Source organism: Gymnodraco acuticeps, unplaced genomic scaffold (assembly GCF_902827175.1).
Source record: "Gymnodraco acuticeps unplaced genomic scaffold, fGymAcu1.1, whole genome shotgun sequence".
NCBI lineage: Eukaryota > Metazoa > Chordata > Actinopteri > Perciformes > Bathydraconidae > Gymnodraco > Gymnodraco acuticeps.
In genome coordinates this window covers 9,369,802-9,394,665 of record NW_022990238.1, presented here as the reverse complement: position 1 = coordinate 9,394,665, position 24,864 = coordinate 9,369,802, and the positions used below count along the sequence as shown (strand labels likewise).

The 24,864-nt window shown below is 44.9% G+C and overlaps 1 protein-coding gene across 3 annotated transcripts; it reads right to left on the bottom strand.

The window, feature by feature from the left end:
- Window positions 1–5,039: 5,039 nt before the first annotated feature.
- Window positions 5,040–10,109, bottom strand: LOC117548311 (neurogenic differentiation factor 2-like). Of its 3 annotated transcripts, none has more exons than XM_034219488.1 (2): window positions 9,704–10,109; window positions 5,040–7,364 (listed from the first exon to the last, which is right to left on the bottom strand). In XM_034219488.1, the coding sequence occupies exon 2, from the start codon at window positions 7,355–7,357 to the stop codon at window positions 6,263–6,265; it is 1,095 nt and encodes a 364-aa protein (XP_034075379.1). In that variant the 5' UTR covers window positions 7,358–7,364; window positions 9,704–10,109; the 3' UTR covers window positions 5,040–6,262. The 3 variants fall into 3 exon arrangements, with proteins under 3 accessions (XP_034075379.1, XP_034075380.1, XP_034075381.1); XM_034219489.1 differs by lacking the exon at window positions 9,704–10,109 and adding an exon at window positions 8,282–9,627; XM_034219490.1 differs by lacking the exon at window positions 9,704–10,109 and adding an exon at window positions 7,677–8,164.
- Window positions 10,110–24,864: the final 14,755 nt, after the last annotated feature.

The following is a 24,864-nucleotide window of genomic DNA, read 5'->3' as shown; positions in this document are numbered from 1 at the left end:
ACCCAAAATGAGTGTCAATCAATGAATCCCCAGCAGCAGGGGTAACATCAGAAGAAATACTTTTATGAAGACAAACCAAAATAGACAAACTAGCTCAAATGTGCTTAATCTGGTTGGCTTCAAGGTCAAGGTTCAGTGGAATTACAGTGGTCCTATGTCTTAATCAACCGACCCTGATTACCCAAACATATGGATCTTGCGAAAAGAAAGTTTCTAAAAAGTCCTACAAGTTTGGAGGAGCTGTGGAAAGTAGACAGCGTTGGTGATGGACAGGCAATGGCAGAAAGGCGGGCAACGGAAGATTAAAGGTGACGAGAGGGATGAAGGAGAACGGAGAGATGAAAGGAAGAGGGGAGAGTTACGGAGGTCGTCCGGGGGGTGATCAGTGAGGTGAATGCGATGCCATCTGACAGGTCCAGCTGGGAGACTGCCCGCCCCCCAGCGCTGCAAACTGGTCAATATGGAGGCCAATTACTGCTGCCCATGTGACCAGGGCATCATCCAACCCTATCATAACAAACGCGCACGCACACGCACGCACACATGCCATCTGTGCAGACCAGCAACGACCCCACCCCCCTCCTCTCTGGTCCAGTTGCGTCCCCGTGCACGCTCCTACTTAACCTCCTAAACAGGGGCCAGCCACGCCCCGCAATACCGCCGGACCCTCCGCAACATACCGGCGTTGGGCGTGCGTGAGAATGACGGAGAACTGTCGGTCAGGTCAGAAAGATTGTCTCACTCACCAGTAAAACTCTCCGAACAAACACTACACCCGACCCCCGTCAACATCTGGCCACCCGCCAAAGGCCTGAAACATACCTGGCGCTCACCCGGATCTCCACCTCTGTCTGTTCACCCCCCCCCCCCCACCCCCAACATCCTCCCCCTCCCGCAGACCTTGTTTCTCCCCTGGCGGGACCCCCAGCAGTAGCACACCCTCAGTTTAGCTTCTGCCTCGTCTTCTGCCCCAGTGCCCGTGCTGCACCGTGCACCATTGTGTGATAACAAACAGATGTTGTGGAATTTCCTCTGAATGGACTGTGCCAATGACAAGCCTGCTCTCCCTTGTCTGGCAATGTGAGGAGGGGGGGGGGGGCTGCCTGTTCTCAGTTTGGCAAAGATGTTGGCCTAAATGTGCACTATTGTTTCCTCACATGTGTAACAATGTGGGTGTTGCAGGAGTGTGGGGCCAGAGAGTTGAAAATTGGTGTGTGCGTGTGTGTATTTTTGAATATCAGATCTCAACTTCATTTTTTCATGCTTTTAAAAAAAAATCACTGACAGATTACAAATGCTCACAATCATATGATCAGATTACCCCCTGCCCCAATCTGCTCTTCCTCCTAAATGCCTCTATTCCCCACATATTTTACATCCATATTATGATGTGATATCTGCATTTTGCAAAAACACTCGGTTATTATTTTAGCTACACGTTAATTGGAATTCACACCATAATACTTGTGACATTTTGATAATCGCACTATTGACTGTTATGTCGGACAAACACTTTTGATTTTTTTCCCTTACCAACTTGAGTGAGAAAAAGAGTGGGCATGAACATGATAATTTAAACAGCGAGATTCATTCACTCACTTTTCATCTTGAGTGGAGCATAGAGTGTCATTGAAAGTTGTTTTTTTTTCTTCTCAAGACTGACTGCAATTGCAAGTTACTGTTGTTCATGTTTATGGCAAAGAATTGAAGTATTAATTTGCAAAAGTGTAAAAACAAATTAAGCTTGTGGACATCTGTTTAATGTATCTAAATATCACTTATGTCATTTAAAAACACTTTTTAAAGCATTCATATTTTATATTTTCAATGTCAAATATTATCAATTTTTTTTAGGAAACTTTGTAAAAAGTTGTTTTAATGAAATAACACTCACACACACACACACATGTCCTGCAGAAGCTTGAAGCTTGATTCTTTATCACTATGAACACTTAACATTGAACATTTGACAAATAAAACGATGTCCAGTGAACGGATTCTCTTTTTTTGTTAAAGTAAAACAAAAATTCCTTCAAAGCTAAAAATCATACTGCAAACTCCTTTAATTCAAACTTAACCAACATTTTGTCATTTTCCTTCAATCAAATGTGGCTTCATTTTGTGTCGATTCTTATTTGTTGCAGGACTGGTAACAACAACCAGTGAATTCTAAAGATGCAACCCAGCCTTCTCTCGATGCATGAGCTCATGAACAACATAACATAAGAGGTATGCATATCCAGGCCAACTCTTTACCAAAAGGCCTCAGTGTTATGTATCTGTGTGTGAGTGTGTGCGTGAGAAGGGGTTACTCGGGATGAGCGCTCTCGTTTTTAAACGTCCTGGATAATGAACAGATGCTGCAAAAATTAGGAAAGAAACATCGACTCCTCCCAGCAGTGCCACTTTGGCCCGGTGAACTGGCACACTGGCGCGCACTGGGTTGTCCTCTCCGGAGCTCCTGGTGCTGCTGCTGGGGAACATTAAGGGACTTGGCACGGCTCCCCTTCGCCAGCCTGCCAGCCTCTCTCTCCCACTCTCTCCGGACTGTGGAGGAAGAGGAGGAGGAGGAGGTGGTGTGAGGGGGTCGGGGAGTATTTTGATAGATGCCCTCTCCCAATGCAAGCTCGCTGGCCTCTCTTTTGGGCTTGCTATACTCCAGAACTGCAAGCAACTTTTTTTAATTTGCTGATTAGGGCAAAAAAAGAAAGAGTTAGAGGCCTACAACTAAAAAGTGTAACACAAGCATTTGGTTGTTGGGTTAAAAAATAGCCTGTACTGCAGAGCTGCGGGTTTGATTCCCAACCTGGAGTTTTTAATACATGAATTAATAGGCGCCTGCCAATTGCTGAGGCCAAAGTAATTTAAGAAAGTGGTTTGAAATTAACCTAAAAACAGAGTTGTTTTAAATAAATAAAATAAAAACGAAATGTATCTGAATTTATTCCCTGTTTAAAAAGTATACAAGTATTTCACGGACTATAGGCTACTATCAATCGTCTTGACATGACGATGAGATTTAATAATAATAATAATATTTCTGCTCTTTTATTAAGTGCAAAGAACGAAATTCACAGTAGCATGAACCCACAAGTGTTATGTGTAAACTTGACCAATAAAACCTTCAGATATATTTCATAGTTTATATACTTGTAATTGTTAAAAAGTTATACGGGTAATTTCCATGCCTTATAGAAATAAGCAGAGACCACCATTTTTATCAAATATTCCAAAGACTGCCCACAATTGTTGAAATGATCCTACATTCTGTAGAATTACTTATGCACAAGCAGTGATTTATTTATTATATGTTACTTCTTTACCATCAAAACTTTTAAACCTGCATGCAAGAGATTCATTTCTTGTAGACAAGAAAAACATTGCTAGAAAAATCGCTAAATCAGTTGATCCAGAAAAGATGCTCCTCTTTGAAATGAAAGGCTATTTATACATGTTTATATAATTGATTATCAACATTACACGATTAGTATTGAAGCTTTCTGTTCCAAAACCCACAGCTGATGCCCACGCAGATTTATTTGGAATACAATGCAAGATAATCTGAGTTAAAATATTGGAGCCTCTGATATTAATATTCGTATTTACATTGGTCAGCACTCGTCATCCAAAGCGTGTGTCCCTACAGTAGAGAGCACCCAGGACATTTTGGGTAACATATGGGTCCCGGGGCAGCGCTCCAAACTCAGCCGGGGTGGCAACGGCTGCCCTTTGCACTGTGTTTGTGTGTGTGTGCTGTGTTTTGTGTGTGTGTGGTCGCCACATTTTAAAACTGATATTTCAGTTTCGTTTATGAACGAACAGTTAAAAACGTACGTAAAAGCTTGAGAGTGTTATGTTTACATAGATTCAACAAACATAGTTATTTAATTGATTTAAACAACCTTGGATACATTTATAATGCCATCCAAATCGATGTTTGACATTAATATGAGATGTGTGTTAAAAGTAACAAGAGGTGTAGCGAAGGGGGGTCGTCTTCATAATTCATATGTGATGTTTAATGCATTATCGAGAGATGGAAATCTAAGATAAAAAAATGAATATTTACCTTGTGTCAGTTGGTGTCAAAGCTCTATTGCCGTAAAGTTCATTTTTGTGTTCACAGATTCGAAAGGATGAAAAGTAACGATTTTCTTTCAACAAGTATCTACTCTTGAATTAACACACATCTCCTGATTTAGGATTATGTTTTTCTTAATTATTTGTATCTTAATGTCTTGATGTGACATTGGTTTTCCTTTCCTGTCATTTCTTGTGGATTGATGAAACACACCTGCAGAACCTGTGTGTTCTGGAGATGTTGGGTAGTGTGTTCACTAAAGCAATATGATAATGATAATCATATTATTAGTATTGTTAGCAAAACACATACTGCCTACAATATGTATAGATTGTTTGGATTTTTATCAATTTGAAGCTCAAACCGTCTGAATCAGCGGGGGCTGCAGGAGCTCTCCGCGGGCTGAGACACATGACTTCTTGTCTTAACGGTCAAGATAATATGAAGCTGACCTCAGTTATTTTCCTGATGAAATACAATGCAGTGTTTGCAAACATTTAACATGCATTTTTTTGAATTATTGTCCAGATTTTAATAAGCGTACCAACCAAATCTGTTTTCCTCCTGCAATTTAAATCATTCTATGTATTTTTAAAGACTGCATTGTAAATGAAAGCTGTATGCCAAGGGTAAATTACGCATTGGCACCAATTTGCTTAATCTTGAAGAATGACAGCATTAACCCTCTTCCTCCTGTCCCAGTTTACAACATAAGGCCCTGAGGCTCTGTGAGGGACTCCTGCAGGTTGTGGCAGCAGGCATGTTCAGCCCCATTTTCTCCAATAACAAAAAGCCTGCTGCAGGTTCATGTTTTTCTTTATCCTCATATTACAAATGTCCTATTTAAATTCGATGGAAGAAAACGAATGAATTAATTGAAAAGTACATGCTTATAAGAAAGTTGGTTAATGTTGAATGATTCATAGAATACCAAGGCTTTTCGATAGGGGACAAAGAATCAAGATGCACAGTCTCATTTATTCTTGTTTTATTTTACCACACAGTTGGTTGAATACAAAGTTGACTTGAATTTTATGAAAAAATGCTTAGCAACACATAGGATCCCTTCAGTTCCATTGACTATTACCTTTAATTACAAAGAAACAACACAATAAATACGTGCAATAATAATAATGATAATAATAGTAATCATATTTCAACATAGCACTGCAAATCAAAACGAAAAGGTTTAACCAAAATGTTGATTTGAAACCAAAATATGGTGCAATGGCTCAAGAAGAAGAATACGGCTAATATGAATAAATTAGAGTGAATACAATTATAAAATACATGTTTGATTTAGATTTTTTTTTTTAGAAACCGAACGATTATGACCAGCCCAGCCATTGGCAAAATTGGTGTGTGTGTGTGTGTGTGTGTGTGTGTGTGTGTGTGTGTGTGTGTGTGTGTGTGTGGTGTGTGTGTGTGTGTGTGTGTGTGTGTGTGTGGTGTGTGTGTGTGTGTGTGTGTGTGTGTGTGTGTGTGTGTGTGTGTGTGTGTGTGTGTGTACAGTATCTGTTTGGGCCTTGTTGCCTTGCTCTGTGGTCTCGTTGGCTTTTGCATAGATGCGAAATGAGTGATTTGCTGCAGGCTCTTCTTACACAACACAAACAGCACTTTTTTAAATCAGTTCAGCATTAAACTGCATTTCTATATATTTCACTATTTCCAAAAACCAAATCTCGCACGTACAGACGATTTGCATTTTGTTGTTCATTGACTTCTTTTGATTTTATAATAGAAAGTCACCGCCAATGTCAAGGTAGCTGTAGCCAGTGATGTAGTGGTAAATAAATAAGTGGGTACACTTTCAGTCATCAAAATGCAAACAACCACCGATACACGCACAAGTTACACTTTAAGAAACATTAACATTTTGGAAACATCCCATATCATCTTGGTCTTAATATGATTTGCTCAGCAAATTTCCTTTTAGAGATTTATTTCAGCTTGATTTAAGCTGTTGTACAGAATCAGGTGGTGGTTTAGGTGGATGATCTTCCACTACATCTCTGACTATAGCTTAAGAAATAGTAAAGACGGGAGAAATAAAAGGAAAATACTAATGACAACAAGTGAAACATCTCTCCAGAATGCCTGGATCCTGGCGGGTAAGCTTGTTAGAAAAGTGTGCCGTGGTTAGATTGTTGATTGCAGGTGCTGCACGGTGGGCTTCTAATTTTAATTGTGAAAAAACGCGTTCAGTTCGTCATACACCGGAGCACGTTCGTGATGTAAGTGCATGTCGTGGTAAGGCACGACGTTTTCAGAATGAATGCCGCTCCGGGCTCCAGAAGAGCCAAACACTAGGTTGTGGGGCCCGGGGGGTCTGGAGCCAGGCAGGCCGGAGTAATGCATAGAGTAGTGGTACCCCTTCTCGTTCTCGGGCGACGCAGAGCCTTGTTGCTTCAGGGAAAAGTTGCCATTATTAACGCACAGAGGCGGGCTGAGGGGCGCCTCATATTCAGGGCTGTTGTACTCCGGGGATCCGCTCCCACCGTACACCGAGTCGTAAGTCGAGTAGCCCTGCGTCCTCAGTGGATGCGAGTTCGAGGTCGAGCCCGAGCCCGAGCCCGGCTGGCAGTGGGGGCTGGAGAGACGCGCACACTGGTAGGGGTAGGAGTGCATGGAGAAGGAGCCGGAAGCGTACCGGCTCCCGTCCGGACACTGCTGCTCGGTTAGGAAGTTACGGGAGTTTAGCTGCAGGCACCCCGCTACCAGGTTGGTCGTGGGCTGGGAGAGTCCCTTGCACAGCGTCTGGACGTAGGCCACAACGTCGGGCCTTTTTCCAGAACGCAATATCTCCGATAAAGCCCAGATATAGTTTTTGGCCAAACGCAGTGTCTCAATTTTTGAAAGTTTTTGCGTTTTGGAGTAGCAGGGAACCACTTTGCGCAGATTGTCAAGTGCAGAGTTCAGGTCGTGCATTCGGGTCCTCTCCCGTGCGTTGGCCTTTGTCCGCCTCACCTTGGTGCGCTCGACACGGGCCGGGGTCATTTTTCGTTTTTTGGGCCCTCTTTTCTTGGGCATGTCCCCCTCTATCCCTTCTTCGTCTTCCTCTTCCTCTACCTCGTCGTCGTCGTCGTCCTCATCGTCTTCCCCGGCATGCTCGGAGTGAGTTCGGCTGCTTCCTCTCAGCTCTGATCCCTCGTCGTCCTGGATGTCCTGATCATCATCTTTCATTTTTGAACCCTCCTCATCGCTGTCCTCCGCCCAGCCCGAGTATTTCTGCACATCGGGGAGCAGCGATGGGTCACTGAAAAGCCTCGTCAACATTATGGCTCTAGAGAGGAGAGAAAGGAAAATCAGGCCTCAGGAACACAGACAGAACAACTCAATGTTGTAGGATATGGAAATATAAAAAACGAAGACATGATCTATATTATGAAAACGCAGTCATACGAGGTTAAATTCACTATTGCGCACGAGTAAACATCCACATATTGGTATTATCGAATTTCCACATATATTTCAAATTGTAACGTCACTAAAGCTCATCATGAACAAAGTGACTTTTGTCATAAAATATATCAGAGACGTTGTTTTTGCCAAAAGGACAAAGTGTTAATTTGGGGGAAATAAAAAAGAGATAGACTTCAGCTCTGAAAGCTTTGCGCTGAGTTGCAGCCAGACGGATCCCCATTTAATTCCCTGCTGTCATCCGTGTGCCCTGTCGCGTCCTCTCGCAGCGGGTCCCAACGGCAGGGGCCACATTACAGGTCCCATGGGGGCCCCCACTTTCACTCCTCCTGACGCCCATATATACTCCTGGCTGCATTCCAGCACTATTCATCCACACCATACACCTCTACTCAGAGGAGGCAAAGGGGATTTCATTTAATTGATAGGCTGTAGCTCCGTTTAAAGTCACGCTGATTATTAAATTAAGGCTTACAGACAAACTGTAAAAAGGCTTTTAAATGCATGGCCTATAAGCAAGAACAAGCCTACAATTATGACAACTTGGAAAAAAAGTCAAAATTGAATTATGCTAGCTTTAATAATAATCAAAATAAGAACAACAATGTTTTTAAACGCAATATTTATTCTAAGCTATTTCCAAAATTGCACAAATAATAATTCAAGGCTCTGTTAAAACGAAACATAACGAAATGTATATTAACCATCCACAATTGAATACTAAGAAAAAGTGCTAAATCATCAATCTAAAATTCGCCCAAAAAATAGAGATTAGCCTACTTGATTAGTAAATGCGGTCCAATCCAGAAAAAATGGCTACTGAGAGACGAGGTGATCTTTGACAGCTTCAATAAGCCTCCATTGGCTTCCCCTCTAACATGTTTCACTTCCCATCTATTATTATAGTGCAGCAGGAGACAGACTTGCAGAACATAGTAAGGTAGGCTGTGATGGTTGGCTAATTATCTTGGGGGGTGTGCCAGGGGCAAAATCTAGTTTTTACATCTCAGGCTCAGGAGGTTTGCTCAATTAGAAGAAAAAAACACAACAACGTTTAATTAACAGACCATGCAGCTACACGAAATAGATTTCACACATAATTCAGTATGCACGAGTGCGTGATTTCAAAGCACTTTTTAGGCAGCGATAACCATTCACAGATGGAAATCCCATGTATCCTTTTAGCCCTCGTTAAATATAAAAACATAACACAATTATTCAATCTCGCAAAAAAAGACTGCAATAGCCCCCCTTCAACGGAACGTCTGTGGTTCAGACAATGTTATGTCGAGATAGATTGTTGAAGATAAAACTAGACAAACAGAGATAAATCATGCTGCACACATGCTTGTCACAGTCAATGGCGTTGTCCCACCCTTTCATTTGCTCCAAGATTGAATGTGCAAATCATCGACAAAATCATCAATACATATCCCATTAAGCTCGAGGACGTCCTTAGCTGAGGCAATTGTGCTGATGTCAAAATCTACCACGAATTGTTTTAATCTTGCATATATCTTTTGTTGCTCTGATTCAGGTTCCAGACGCAGGAATCTCTAAATCAAATTAGTGTCCGGTATGATCTAGTACAGCCTGTGTGATGCTGTACGGGGATACTCCATCCTCAGGACTTCTCCTTGTAAATAATCCTGGAGGAACAACAACCGGGACCAGGAGACGCTTGCCTTTTAACTCAAGCGAGGTATTTCATAATAAGCTTTTATAATCCAAGTAGATTTGGATGTCAAAAGTTGAAGGGCACGCAGAGGGAGATCGGGGTGCGAGGAGATATAAAGCGATCGCTCTCACACGGACAGCTAATAAAAGACAAACATGGAAATGCCTTGTATATCCATTAATTGCATTTTGTTTTATTGGAATGGATTTCAAAGTGTGCCATCACCAGATTTAAATAAATACACGTTGATCAATAAACGTTACATTTCCAAATTGATTATATTGCCAGTGGCGTTTTACCTTAAAACTGTAAAAGATAATAAGGTTTTAATTCCTCAAAACGACTGCAAATACCTCAGAACTGTGTTAGACATAGATGACAACTTTGCAATAATAGCCTGCATTTGTTTATTAGATAAATGCTCTCCACCATTTTGGACTCAAGCATCCAGGTTTTATTTAGTTTTCTTGTATTCATTCATTTATTTATTTTCAGCTGTTATTGTTGATTGTGATTCAACTTACCTCGACTCGAGCTCTTCACAGGGGGTGGGAAGAAAAAACGCGCTTGAGTTTCAGACCATCTTCAGGGACCGCACGAGCGCACCAACGCTCCCTGTGAGTGTGTGGGTGCAAGGCAGCGCGCGGATGGGTTGTTTAGGGGTGCTTCTCTCCCAGCGCGCACACTCCAATAACCGGAGCTCGTGAACTGAACGTGCGTCTTGGCGTGTCTGTGTGTATATGAGTGAGAGAGTAAGTGAGCGTGTGTCTGCATGTGTGTGCGAGTGCGCGTGTGGCAACCGTGAGCTACTGGGGACGGGGTTACATACCAGCTAAGACTGCGATGCCAGCGCCCATATGGCTGGCACGTCACCGGCAAGAGCCATCACATGAGAGCCCGGTGATTGACATGCGCCCGCATTCGCAGAGATTTGCCCTCGGGGGAAGAGAGACATAGAAAGAGAGAGGGAGAGAGAGAGAAAAAGAGAGCGAGAAGGAGGAGGAGGAGGTAGGAGGTGGAGGAGGAGGGCTCCGCCATCTGTCACCGCGCTATAGAGCTCACACAGAAAAAAAGGAGTAAAAAACAGAAGAGAGGGAGAAAATAAAATGGTGGAACAAAAAAACTCATCATTGTTGACCTGTGCTGCTGCTTCAAGGGATGTAGACTATTTATTTTATTTGTAATCAAACCTGTGCATTTTCTCGTTCACCTGCCAAACCCACCCGTCAATGTTTAATCCAATTAAGCTTCCCAGATATCCCTCAGTCCCAATGAGAACGATAATAGTGATATTATAGGTGTTAAACACGTAAGATAAGGCCACATTAGCATCTAATAGGGATTTTAGAGTGATTAGTCCTCAGGGTCTATAAGGCATCTTTTCATTAAGTAAAAATAATAAGCCCCAAGTCATATGTTCTGCAAATCATATAAGCTATTAACCCCTGTAAAATATTTATTTTCTCATACACAAGTTTTAGAATTGCTACATGTAATGCAATACAATACAATCTTCAGCTGATAAAAAGTGGGTAAACTGGGTTTAGTTTCAGGGTTTACCCTCCATCACATATCTGGTTCAGATGCAGGTTGGGGGATGGGGATGCATTATAAGTGCATTAAGGCCAGGGAACAGAAGGCATATTGTTTATTTATTTACCTAATTGGATCAAATTATGCTTCAATGTATTCAGAGTAACAACAAACCAATTATGATTTGTTCTGACTCTTGTGGGCACAACAGGGCCGCAGATGACCCACTTGCCCAAGCTGCGAATGAGTCCGACTGAAAGGAATATTATAACACAGGCCTCTGCTGCATGTGTGTGGATTGGTGCTCATGAGGTTAAGTGTGAAGATCAAATGTTCACTGGTAGCTGTGTCCGAATGTGCGAGGTTTGCCAGAGCTGCTGCTGGTGTTTCAAGCATGCAGAGCTGAGAGAGGGGCGCCTGCAGGGGCCACACGGAGAGACACAGTGAGAGTGAGACCCAGGTGTGCAGGCCCACTAGGGATGTATGAAAAATGAGGAGGAAGGGGGGTTTCGCTATAGATGACAGGGGATTGGAGCTGGCAGAGGTGCCCAAGATTTAGGAGGAGGCATGTTGGCATACAGTGGTGGCTGCTTGAATTCCTCACCACCAACATCTTAGTCCCTGTCTGCTTCGCTGCATTGTGTCCGTCCCAGCTTCGAGATCTCTCTATTTAGCAGACATTAGTGGAGTTAATGTGGGAGAAATTAGCTCAATGACCACCAAGTCCAACTTGGCACAAAGACACCCACTGGACTTGGGGAACAGGGACATGGTGGCTGAGAAATAGCTGATAGAAGCTTATCATGTCCTTGGGCCAGGATCACCCCTACATCTCCTCGGCAGCCACAACTTAGGGAGCGTTTGGGGGGTTGCAGGGTCATCTGTGGGGTCACCAGTGGTGTGGCAGCTGTGGTTGGGGAGCCAGGATACTGCACATTCACTAATGTGTATTCTCCATTATGGGATGAGCGGATGGTAGCCTGGCACTACCACAAATATGGTGGGATGATTGTGTCAGTGTTTGTGTGTTGAGGGGGAGTAAAGGGGCATCCAGCTTCACTGCCAGCCAAATCCGTGCCCTATCCTACCTCAGCTGCACCAAGGAGGGGGGGGGGATGCTGCTGCCAGGGAGGGGATGATGCTTCTCAACAAGTCCCAAACAACCTTCAGGTCACCTTGCCAAAATAAATGTTAAATGTCAACAGTGTGGCTTTAGCCAGCGCCGGGCTAGAGGCGACTCCAATCAGGGAGGCTTTGATCTGATATTGAAACGCTGGAGGAGAGCTTGTTTTTAATTATGATATTTTAGGAGGACTTCGCATCCTGTTTGTATGCAGATTAATCTTAAGTAAGGGCCACCTGCTTTGCTTTTTCATAGGCTAAATGCATGTCATCAAAATGCAAAATTGCAGCCCTTCCCCTTTAACACATCAAATTCTCCATCACTCTCTTTTTTCCCTCTATGGTCAAATGACACCCGATTGCCTTTCAAAGTCACCAAGCCACACCTCCACCTTTGTCATCCCCCCCCCCCCCTTTCTCCTCTTCTCACTGTCAGACATGCGAGGTGACGACCTGCACTTCACTTGTCTTTCTAGAAGAAGTGCAAACTTCTGCTGGCACAAATAGAATACACAACACACACACACACACACACACACACACACACACACACACACACACACACACACACACACACACACACGCGCACACACACACACACACACACACACACACACACACACACACACACACACACACACCACACACACACACACACACACACACACACATGCACATGGACACCCCCCCCCCCCCCACCCCCACCAGACTCCCGTACCCCATCTGCACTCTCCTCTCTCCAGCCCCCTAATTGCATATGCACAAATGCAAATGCCTATTAATTAATTACTTGACTAATTAGTGCAGTGGTATTTTAGAGCGATAAATCAAGTGGAGATGGGGCCGAGGACGGTGGGGCAGGAGGAGGGCTGTGCGGAGCATCCACAATGAACCCACACCAGAGGGAGGGCTCCTATTGTACCAGCCCTGTGTGAGAGTGGGCTGTGAAGAGGGTGTGTGCACACTGGATCTTCAGAAGTGAAGCACCATTTAAAAATTGCTGAAGTGCCTGAAAAGGTGTCTGAGTGAGATGCGTACTCTCTGTCCAAAGAGGAAGTGAGAAAGATAAAGAGAGAGGATAAGAAATGTAGGTTGCATATGAGAGATATGACCTCTGCTCTACCAACTGTGTTGTTTCCTGGCATGTGGCCAAGCTCGGAGGCTCGTTGTACCTATTTTCAGGAGAAACCACCATCTACATATTATGACTGCTCCTACTGATGCATATGTATACTGATATTGTACGCCTCGTACAATAGTTCAATGAGCATAACAGTTGGCATCATTTACGCAGTGATACTGATGTGATAATTGTGCATCTGTGATTGGGAGGTGAATAATTCTGGCAGCCGTGGTAAATTGTGTCTGTGTGTGTGTGTGTGTGTGTGTGTGTGTGTGTGTGTGTGTGTGTGTGTGTGTGTGTGTGTGTGTGTGTGTGTATGCCAGGCCCCCACCATAGGTACCCGTGAAGATCTCCGGACTGAAATATTCATTCTTGTTTGCTCGCCCAGACAGTGTGGTCCTAATTGCAGCATCAGAAAGCTCCACCTCTCTTCTCGTCTCGTCTTGGCTGCTGTGGAGACAAACCTCATCTGGGAGCAGGATGCCTTTGTGTGTGTGTGTGTGTGTGTGTGTGTGTGTGTGTGTGTGTGGTGTGTGTGTGTGTGTGTGTGTGTGTGTGTGTGTGTGTGTGTGTGTGTGTGTGTGTGTGTGTGTGTGTGTGTGTGTGTGTGTGTGTGTGTGTGTGTGTGTGTGTGTGTGTGCGCGCACATCCTCCTACATCCGTCCTTCTTTCTAGGGAGGGGAACTGGTGTTGGGTGATTTGTGCTTGGCTCGCTCTTCCTGTCACTTTCTCACTCATTCACAAACATGGCACACAAAAGCACATTTTCAAGAAAGAGTTTCACGTCCCTCAAATTCATTCATCTTATCTTGTATGCCTGCCTGCCTGCCTGCCTGCCTGCCTGCCTGCCTGCCTGCCTGCCTGCCTGCCTGCCTGCCTGCCTGTCTGTCTGTCTGTCTGTCTGTCTGTCTGTCTGTCTGTCTGTCTGTCTGTCTGTCTGTCTGTCTGTCTGTCTGTCTGTCTGTCTGTCTGTCTGTCTGTCTGTCTGTCTGTCTGTCTGTCTGTCTGTCTGTCTGTCTGTCTGTCTGTCTGTCTGTCTGTCTGTCTGTCTGTCTGTCTGTCTGTCTGTCTGTCTGTCTGTCTGTCTCTCTGTCCATCCGTCCGCAGGGTGCGTATGAAGCTCTGGAGTTTTCCATCAGTTCCCGTGCCAACCCAACCAGTGCCTGGCCAGGCTGAACCATCTTGTGGGATTTTTGGCTTTTAATTATAGTAAGAGAGGATTAATTATGGCAGTGGAAACAAGGGGCCATGCATTATTGATGCTATGAGTGAAGGGCTGGAGGGGGTAGAGGGTGCTAATTAAATCACTGCCCTACTGCCACGTCCTCCTCTGTCTCTGCCTCCACCATGTCTTCCACCTGCTACATCTCAACACCCCACCCTACTTCACTGCTCACACCCACCTATACATATTGTCACTCAGACAAACATGCTCATGCATCTGTTGTTTTTTCTCACGCTGTTTTTCTGCATGATATTTATTTTTCACCCAGCTCTACCTCGCTCCAACCTTCAAATCAGAGTTTACAAATATCTTCCACTCATCTCACCTTTCCAGGTATTGCACACCTTTTCAATGTTTCCTTCACCTTCTTGGGTATCATTTATGAAGAATGTATCTCTTTATATCTCCATAGTATATCAGTTTGCAAGCTGCCAGATTATATTAATAGTGATTGGTCCATCCATTTAATGTTCCTCTGTGATGACATGTTTAAATCTGCTTCAATCCTAAATCAGCACCTCAGTTTCAATGTCAACCCCCGTTAAGAAAGCTCCATCCATTCAACATGGGAGCCAAAGTTAACAAAAGGCTGCCATCTTCTGGACGTTATTTGTAATGATCAGCTTTTACATGTTTTACAACCATTCTGAGATAATTGTATAATCTGTATTACACTTTTTAGTTGTAAGACCTCTGTCCATAAAACTGACCAACACGAAAATCTAATAATTTCTGGAAAGCAATGCCTTTACTTTTATAGTGCCCTAAAAAATAACAGCATACAACTCCATCATTTTATATAATGTCCCCCTTCCAGAGAACTTACATAAATCGTATTGCCCATCAGGACCAATTAAGTAATTTCTACGCAAGAGACAAATTATCCGTTTTTCCAACCAGACCTTTTTTATGTGAAAAAACACAAATTCTGCCATAGAAGTGTTGTTTTCCTTAGGGATATATTAAAGTCCTGCATGTTTTGTCCAGCTGAAAGTGCACCAAATCCTGTGCAGAGTGCAACCTAACAGACACTGGTCACACTGTACACAGTTCAACAACAGTCCACATATTTGCTCAAATAGTGCACTTTATGTTTTTTTCTGATGCCCCATGGTCATCTTATCTTCAGTCCTTGTTTTTTGTCTTTTCTCCTATTTTCTCCTTACTGGTGATCCCTCTCTTGATTCTCAGCATTAATCCCATCATGTGCTCTCTTGTCCCAACACATTCCCGATGGACTTAGGTTCCCTGGCATCAAACAATACAATGATAAGAAGCTGAGGAGGTAATCCGCTGTCTATCCCTTTGTTTTTCTGCCATATTTTCATGACACCTCTTGGGTTTCTGCAGAAGACTAACAAAGAAAAACATTATAGCACTTTCTTAGAAAGTTCTTCATTGTCCACATGTTACACAAAGAAGAGTCAATCAAACAACAGTATTGACTTCTACATAAGTCAAAGAAGAGTGTTAAATAAAAAGAACATATCAAAGCAATGGGAAGATCAATACATTGCCTTAGAGAAAAGTATGATCTGAGTTTAATGAACTCAGATAACCTGACCTCTGGCAAAGATAACAAAAGATTCAATGAAATTTCATGAATGTTGACCTGCCATTCTAAATTGTATTAGCCCCAACAGGACAGCAGATGGTGCATGTGCTTCCCTCATGAACAACACATTTCTACGCAACCAGAAATGAAACTGCCTATAGAGCATCTTTTCCCTGTGTGTGTGGCTTTGGCTATTCATGCTTGCCGTATCTGTTTATTGTGTGATGGAATGTTATATAACCAGATGGAGGGGGATGAGTGGGGAGTGTTGAATGGCGGGCAATGCTTCTCTGTGTCCCTCAACAGAATTACCAGGACACCTGCTATGGCAGTACAAAGCCTCTCTGTGATCCTGATTAATGGAATATTTCACCTTTTACAGTGATGTTTGTCCCTGAAATCCCCTGTGAATGTATCAGCTTATTACTGCTATAATTGAATCTGAGAACGAACCAGAAAACATTTGGTCTTTAGTCCAGGTTGAGTATCATCTGTAGAGGGGCCTCTGAATCACTTTCAGAACAGGGAGGTTGTTGTCCGCTCTTGCTCCATTGACTACCATGCTGCCCGGTTAAGGAGTAGATACAATTACATACTTTTTCCCAATCTGTCCCTGAGCTAGCTTGGAGTGTCTCCAGTGTGTGTAGAGTGCACATGTCACACATTTCGTACAGCATGTCCCTGCTTGCTGCTGGAGTTATTGCAACATTTTGGGTTTTCAGCCTTGAAGCGTGATCCATCTTTTTTATAGCTGGATTTGCTAGCAGAGTGTTTAAAGAAGGTGGCCGGGTGACCCCAGTTTTGACAAGCAGATGCAATGTCTTACTGGTGGAGGGGGGCAATGTTTTTTAGCCTGCCTAAACAATCTAAATCAGTTGAAGTGTACACTTAAAAAAACTTTTTACTGCTTTGCTTTGAGAGCTCTTTTCACAATAGAGTTGTTGGATCCATGTATGCTCGGCCGAAAGGAACCGAACCACCTTGGCAAAAATAGTCATTAAACTTATACTCAAAAATCCCTTCTTCTTCACATTAGGGTTTTTGTCAATGGAGTTTGGTGACTTTAGTAAGCGCGCATCGGAAACAACTTCATGTTCTTGTTGGAAAGGGCTGGTTAAATGGTATTCATTTAAAATGTAGCGTCTTTTTTAAGGTTGTTTTTTCTTGGATATGCCTATTTGAAAAATATCCAAACTATTAACTTTGTAACATATCTTACACATCAAAATGTATATACATATATATATATATATATATATACATATATATATATATATATATATACATATATATATATATATATATAAATATATAAACATAGTGAAATGCAATGCAATAAAATTGATGTTGGTATGTCAGTAATACAAATAATAGCATAGAAATGTGATCAAATTACACATCAGTCTTAATTAGAGGTTCCCCAAAGGGATATTCAAACCCACAATCAAGGTAAAGAGGCTTGCACTGGTTACATAACATTATACCAATAGCAGATCAAACATTAACAAATGAGTTAAGGTGGCACAGCATTGGAAATATCAGGGTCAGCTGAGCTAAAACCGGAACAAAGAAAGTTTTTCTTTGAGGTAATTTCTTTGTTGATGCATTTAGGCACAAATGAGTTCATTAACTAAGAAATATCCTTCTGGTTTCCAATTACAGCAATGTGTTCTCCTTGTAAGTGTGTCAGACATGTTGAGTCATATTGGTTACATGACGGCCAGAGAAATTGCAATGCCTTGATGCTCTGACACTTCTGCGTTTACACATTTGAGAGCTTTACTGAAAAAGTGTCTTTTCAGTAATACACAGATGAGGCTGCTTATGTTGCTTTCTCCATATAACACAATACCTAACAGCTTCACATTTCACTCAAACCTGACACAACTGCTCCTTGGAGCTGTAGATGGCAAGCGTTGTTTTCTCACTTGATGAATCCTTTTTTCTAAACAAACATCTTTATACACTGAACAAAAATATAAACGCAACACTTTTGTTTTTGCTCCCATTTTTCATGAGATGAACTCAAAGATCTAAAACATTTTCTATATACACAAAATAACCATTTCTCTCAAATATTGTTCACAAATCTGAAAAAAATCTGTGATAGTGAACACTTCTCCTTTGCCGAGATAATCCATCCCACCTCACAGGTGTGGCATATCAAGATGCTGATTAGACAGCATGATTATTGCACAGGTGTGCCTTAGGCTGGCCACAATAAAAGGCCACTCTAAAATGTTCAGTTTTATCACAGCACAATGCCACAGATGTCGCAAGTTTTGAGGGAGCGTGCAATTGGCATGCTGACAGCAGGAATGTCCACCAGAGCTGTTGCCCGTGAATTGAATGTTCATTTCTCTACCATAAGCCGTCTCCAAAGGCGTTTCAGAGAATTTGGCAGTACATCCAACCGGCCTCACAACCGCAGACCACGTGTAACCACACCAGCCCAGGACCTCCACATCCAGCATGTTCACCTCCAAGATCGTCTGAGACCAGCCACTCGGACAGCTGCTGCAACAATCGGTTTGCATAACCAAAGAATTTCTGCACAAACTGTCAGAAACCGTCTCAGGGAAGCTCATCTGCATGCTCGTCGTCCTCATCGGGGTCTCGACCTGACTCCGGTTCGTCGTAACCGACTTGAGTGGGCAAATGCTCACATTCGATGGCGTCTGGCACGTTGGAGAGGTGTTCTCTTCACGGATGAATCCCGGTTTTCACTGTTCAGGGCAGATGGCAGACGGCGTGTGTGGCGTCGTGTGGGTGAGCGGTTTTCTGATGTCAATGTTGTGAATCGAGTGGCCCATGGTGGTGGTGGGGTTATGGTATGGGCAGGCATATGTTATGGACGACGAACACAGGTGCATTTTATTGATGGCATTGTGAATGCACAGAGATACCGTGACGAGATCCTGAGGCCCATTGTTGTGCCATTCATCCACGACCATCACCTCATGTTGCAGCATGATAATGCACGGCCCCATGTTGCAAGGATCTGTACACAATTCCTGGAGGCTGGAAACATCCCAGTTCTTGCATGGCCAGCATACTCACCGGACATGTCACCCATTGAGCATGTTTGGGATGCTCTGGATCGGCGTATACGACAGCGTGTTCCAGTTCCTGCCAATATCCAGCAACTTCGCACAGCCATTGAAGAGGAGTGGACCAACATTCCACAGGCCACAATCAACCTGATCAACTCTATGCGAAGGAGATGTGTTGCACTGAGTGAGGCAAATGGTGGTCACACCAGATACTGACAGGTTTTCGGACCCCCCCAGACCCCCCCCCAATAAAGCAAAACTGCACGTTTCAGAGTGGCCTTTTATTGTGGCCAGCCTAAGGCACACCTGTGCAATAATCATGCTGTTTAATCAGCATCTTGATATGCCACACCTGTGAGGTGGGATGGATTATCTCGGCAAAGGAGAAGTGCTCACTATCACAGATTTTTTCAGATTTGTGAACAATAGTTGAGAGAAATGGTTATTTTGTGTATATAGTGTTACGGTGTGTGAAGCAGGCAGGACCCAAATGCAGAATAAAGTGAAAATTCCTTTATTTCAAGGCTAGGTGATAAACAAAGACAAAACAGAACACTCACCGACGAACTAGTCATGACACAAGACGAACCGACACTGAACACAGGAAGAGAACAGACTAAATACAGGGAGGGGTAATCACAAGACGAGACACAGCCGGGCAGGTGAGGAGAAACACAAGGGCCACAGGTGAAACCAATCAGACAACTAGACACACCAGGGAAACGAACGACGGGAGGAAAAACACAGGGAAAAGGACCAGACAATATAACAAGAGGAAAACATGACAGGGAGAACAGCAAAACACCCAAAATACGACAGAAAACGTGACATAACACAATAATCGTAACAGAACCCCCCCCTCAAGGGACGGATTCCAGACGTCCCTAAAACAGTCCAATAAACGTCCAAAAAAACAATGTCCAGCAGGGTGGGTGGAGGGGGTCCGGAGGACGGGTCTGGGCTGACACCCCAAGAGCACCGCGGAGGACCCGGAAGGGATCTCGGGCGGACGGCCCGGGGGCAAGGCAGAAGCTGAGAAGGGGGACTCGGGCGGACGGCCCGGGGGCAAGACAGAGTCCAAGGTGGGGGTTATGGAGGGGCGAAGGCGAACTCAGAGGGCCGAGCATGAGAGCGAGGGCCGCGGCCGGGAAAGTCAGGGGGCCGGGCTCGAGGGCGAAGGCCGTGGCTCTCAGGGGGCCGGGATCGAGGGTGAAGACTGCGGCTCTCAGAGGGCCGGGCTCGAGGGCGAAGACCAGACAGCTCCGGAGGCCGGGCAGGAAGGCGCTGACGGGACAGCGCCGGAGGCCGGGCAGGACCCGGTGTCGGAGCTGGTGGGACAGGCCTCGGCAGGATCCCCCACGGAAGAGGACCAGGACACGGGATTGGCAGGACCCCCGGCAGGAGAGCAGTCGGTGGGGCCTCCAACGGCACAGGACATAGGATTGGCAGGACCCCCGGCAGGAGAGTAGACGGCGGGACCTCCAACGAGACAGGACAAAGGGTTGGCAGGACCCCCGGCAGGAGAGTAGTCGGCGGGGCCTCCAACAGCACAGGACAAAGGGTTGGCAGGAACCCCCGGCAGGAGAGTAGTTGGCGGGACCTCCAACGAGACAGGACAAGGAGCTGGCAGGACCCCCGGCAGGAGAGTAGACGGCGGGACCTCCAAGGGGACAGGACAAAGGGTTGGCAGGACCCCCGGCAGGAGAGTAGTCGGCGGGGCCTCCAACGGCACAGGACAAAGGGTTGGCAGGACCCCTGGCAGGAGAGTAGTCGGCGGGACCTCCAACGAGACAGGACAAGGAGCTGGCAGGACCCCCGGTAGGAGAGTAGATGGCGGGACCTCCAACGGGACAGACATACGATTGGTAGGACCCCCGGCAGAGGAGTAGTCGACGGGGCCTCCAACGGACCAGGACATTGGGTAGGGACTTGAGACGTGACTCGAGAGGGGACTCGAGAGGAGACTCGAGAGGAGAACCAAGGGGGAACTCGAGAGGGGACTCGAGCAGACTCGAGAGGGGAACTAGAGAGGGGACGAGGAGAGACTAGAGGAGGGACTAGAGAAGGGAACTTGAGAGGGGAACTAGACAGGGGACTCGAGAGGGGACAAGAGAGGGGACTAAAGGAGGGAATAAAGGAGGGAACTGGAGAGGGGACTCGAGAGGGGACTCGAGAGGGGACTGGAGAGGGAACTGGAGAGGGAACTGGAGAGGAAACTTGAGATGGGACTGTGGCAGCTGGGGCCAGAGCTGGGTCTGGAACCATGGCTGCGGGGGCTGGAATTGAAGCCAGAATTATGGCTGTAAGGTCCGGTTCTGGAGCCGGAAACATGGCTGAATGGGCCGGCTCTGGAGACGGAAACATGGCTGTAAGGTCCGGTTCTGGAGCCGGAAACATGGCTGTATGGGCCGGCTCTGGAGCCGGAATTGAAACCAGAATCATGGCTGTAAGGTCCGGTTCTGAAGCCGGAAACATGGCTGTAAGGTCCGGTTCTGGAGCCGGAAACATGGCTGTAAGGTCCGGTTCTGGAGACGGAAACATGGCTGTAAGGTCCGGTTCTGGAGCCGGAAACATGGCTGAATGGGCCGGCTCTGGAGCCGGAATTGAAACCAGAATCATGGCTGTAAGGTCCGGTTCTGAAGCCGGAAACATGGCTGTAAGGTCCGGTTCTGGAGACGGAAACATGGCTGAATGGGCCGGCTCTGGAGCCGGAATTGAAACCAGAATCATGGCTGTAAGGTCCGGTTCTGGACAGTGGCGTTTTCTCCCGGAGGCCAAGGGAAGCCAGGCTTCCTCTGTTTTTTCGGATTGTAGTTATAATTTAAATAAATAAATAAAAACACTTTGTTTTGTTTCGATAATTCTCCTTTGCTGTGTGTTGCTGCCGGCCCGTCTCTCCCCCATTCTCATTGAGTATTTTACAAAGAGTGAAACAAACAGCGCCCCTCTAGATGTTATGGTGAAACAGTAGATTGCACTCACTGTTGCGAGAGGAGGCCAGCCGAATCTGGCTTCCTTTGGTGAAAAAAAATGGAGGGATTGACCAATCAGATGAGGCCCACGTGATGCCCCTGCCAACCTGTGATTGGTCAGGGCCATGCCAAGGGAAGCCAGCCGCCTCTAGCTTCCCTTCAGGGGCGGCTGGCGGCTGGCGATTTGATTGGACACTGCCATCCAATCAAATCACATCAACATCAGTTTTAATACTGTAACTGTCATCACCGCCGTTAGAAATTATCAAGCAAATGAAGCATTATGGAGGGTGGAGATTTGGCGTACTTAATCAAACATAACTTTACTAAACTTCCGCTACAGCAGCAACTAAAAATTAAATCAGATGACAGGCCAATGCCCGCACTCGAGCTGTGTGTACACAGAGGAAAAAGGGAGATAATCGGGGACAATTATGTCCGCACAGAGTGGCTAACTGGAAGCGCTAAACTTCAGCGTCTATTTGGCTGGCCATGTCTTCTTTTTGACAAGGATTCGTGCTCCCTGAACAATACTTGGGCAACTTCAGGATTCATCGACCTTGCCAACCTGTCACGGGCAATTGAGAGGCACGGTAAATCCAAAAATCACATAGATTGTGTGATTGTCTGCATACATTAATAAGTAAAATGCTTAAATTAATAAGAAGAGAGTTTCAGCTGGAGAGTGCGTGCGGACCTGTCGGTTAGATAACAGGCGTGTGCAAGTCCTGCATCTGTGTGATACAAATGTGTGTAAAATGATACCGGGCGCTGTAATCACTCATCTGGTTACGTTATTGACCGCCCCCCGACCCAAAAAATGGGCTTCCCCTACATTTTTCCCCACGCCACGCTACTGGTTCTGGAGCCAGAAACATGGCTGCTGGGGGCTGAACTGGTTCTGGAACCATGGCCTTTTGGGCTCGTGCTGCTAACCTGGCCTTGCGACTCCTCTTAGGAGCCGTTTGGAGGCTCCGTGGACCTCCAAAAGCCAGACGAGTACCAGCGAATGGCTCCTGGACTGTAGCAAACACTGGGTGAGAAGCAGGGGCTGACGCCAAACGGACCACACCAATGCGTGTGGTATCAAAAAGGGAATCTGGAGACCTGGGTCTATCAGGATCGGGAAAACAAACCGTGAGGTAATCCAAAAGCCAGGCCGGTAAGAATTTAACCAAATCTTGATTCCTCATCGTAAGGTGGAATGCATCTGCCAGAGCAGCATCTCACTGCTGAACCCTGACCGCTCCTATCCATCGATGAGCACATTCAGACAAAGAAAAGGTATAATCCACTAGTTCCTGCTCAAACGGATCTGCTGGGCCCATATCGTGGTCGGTTCGTAATGTTACGGTGTGTGAAGCAGGCAGGACCCAAATGCAGATTAAAGTGAAAATTCCTTTATTTCAAGGCTAGGTGATAAACAAAGACAAAACAGAACACTCACCGACGAACTAGTCATGACACAAGACGAACCGACACTGAACACAGGAAGAGACAAGACTAAATACAGGGAGGGGTAATCACAAGACGAGACACAGCCGGGCAGGGGAGGAGAAACACAAGGGCCACAGGTGAAAACAATCAGACAACTAGACACACCAGGGAAACTAACGACGGGAGGAAAAACACAGGGAAAAGGACCAGACAATATAACAAGAGGAAAACATGACAGGGAGAACAGCAAAACACCCAAAATACGACATAGAAAACGTGACATAACACAATAATCGTAACATATAGAAAATGTTTTAGATCTTTGAGTTCATCTCATGAAAAATGGGAGCAAAAACAAAAGTGTTGCATTTATATTTTTGTTCAGTGTATGTATTCGCAGTTCCTTTCCTCACTTAATCTGCGAACCTGAAAGACTTATTTTCACAGCTGGTCTTCCTATTCATGATAACTGTGTCAGCTTTGCACTTGTTTAGTCTTTGTTTGACTGTTTTCATGTTTTCATGTTATCTTGGCCTTCCAGGTTTGCTCATTCTGGTTGTGCTACAAATAAAGTGGAATAGAATAGAAAAAGCAAAAGGATTTCTGCAAGAAAATGGCAGATGGCACAAAGGATTAGTCTCTTCAAATCTTAGCTTTCTAACCTTGTTGCAGTGACATACAAGTGTACTCCAGGACACTGTTACTTTTCTGTTAGGTGTGGTTAAAGAGGCAACAGAGCACACTTTGGAGCACACTCATTAGTTTGTGTTGGCCCAGTTAATGGATTTATTTTCAATTCAGTTGCTGGATTTCCTTTTCAATTGATGCCAATCCTTCTTTTCTATAGCCATAGCTGTAAATGGCTAGGTGTGACTACAAGGTGGATTGAGAGGAGGGGGATCTTTTGATATTCAGCCCTTTGTGTCTTGCTTCCATTAATGACCACATTGCTGACCTGAAACCAGCTAATCAGCTCTTTCCCATGTTGTTCCACAGCTCATTTGTACTGCCCTTAAACCAAACAAGTGTTCAGCATATTTGCACAGGTCAGATTCAGTCTAAATCTTTATCTTGGTTGTTTAGATGCCGCTGGGATGCATGTGTTTATCATATCCTGCTTTTACACAGCACTATTAAAACTCTAATTGGCTTCTCTGATAAAAACAAAGAAGCATATTATTTATTATTCGTCAATAACACAGTCACTTGTTTCATTTAACTTTTCTTGTATAAGCTTATTTATTACACACTTTTCATGATGTATTGCGCAATTCATGCCAAAATAGTGCACCAAATGGCAGCTTGAGACTGAAAAAGGTTTAATTTCATCAAAAACATTCAGCAACTACATAGACAGTCTGTATTTTGTCTAGCTTGTCATTAACAACATCCTCTCAGTCTTCATAGATGCAATGATGAGTTTCCCCCTGCAGGCATGTGGAGGATGATGCTTTGCAACACCCCACAACCCCCCCCTCACCCTCCCACGCTGCAGTGAATTAATACCATGCTGGCATGTTCCGGTTGCTCTGACCGGCGGGATAAACACTGTTGCCTGTTTAACGTGGCACATGCACTCCGAGGGCACCATACACACCTTGACCTTCCTCTCTGTTCTGCCCACTAAGCCCCTCCAGCCACCTCTCTTCCTCCTCCTTCTCTTCC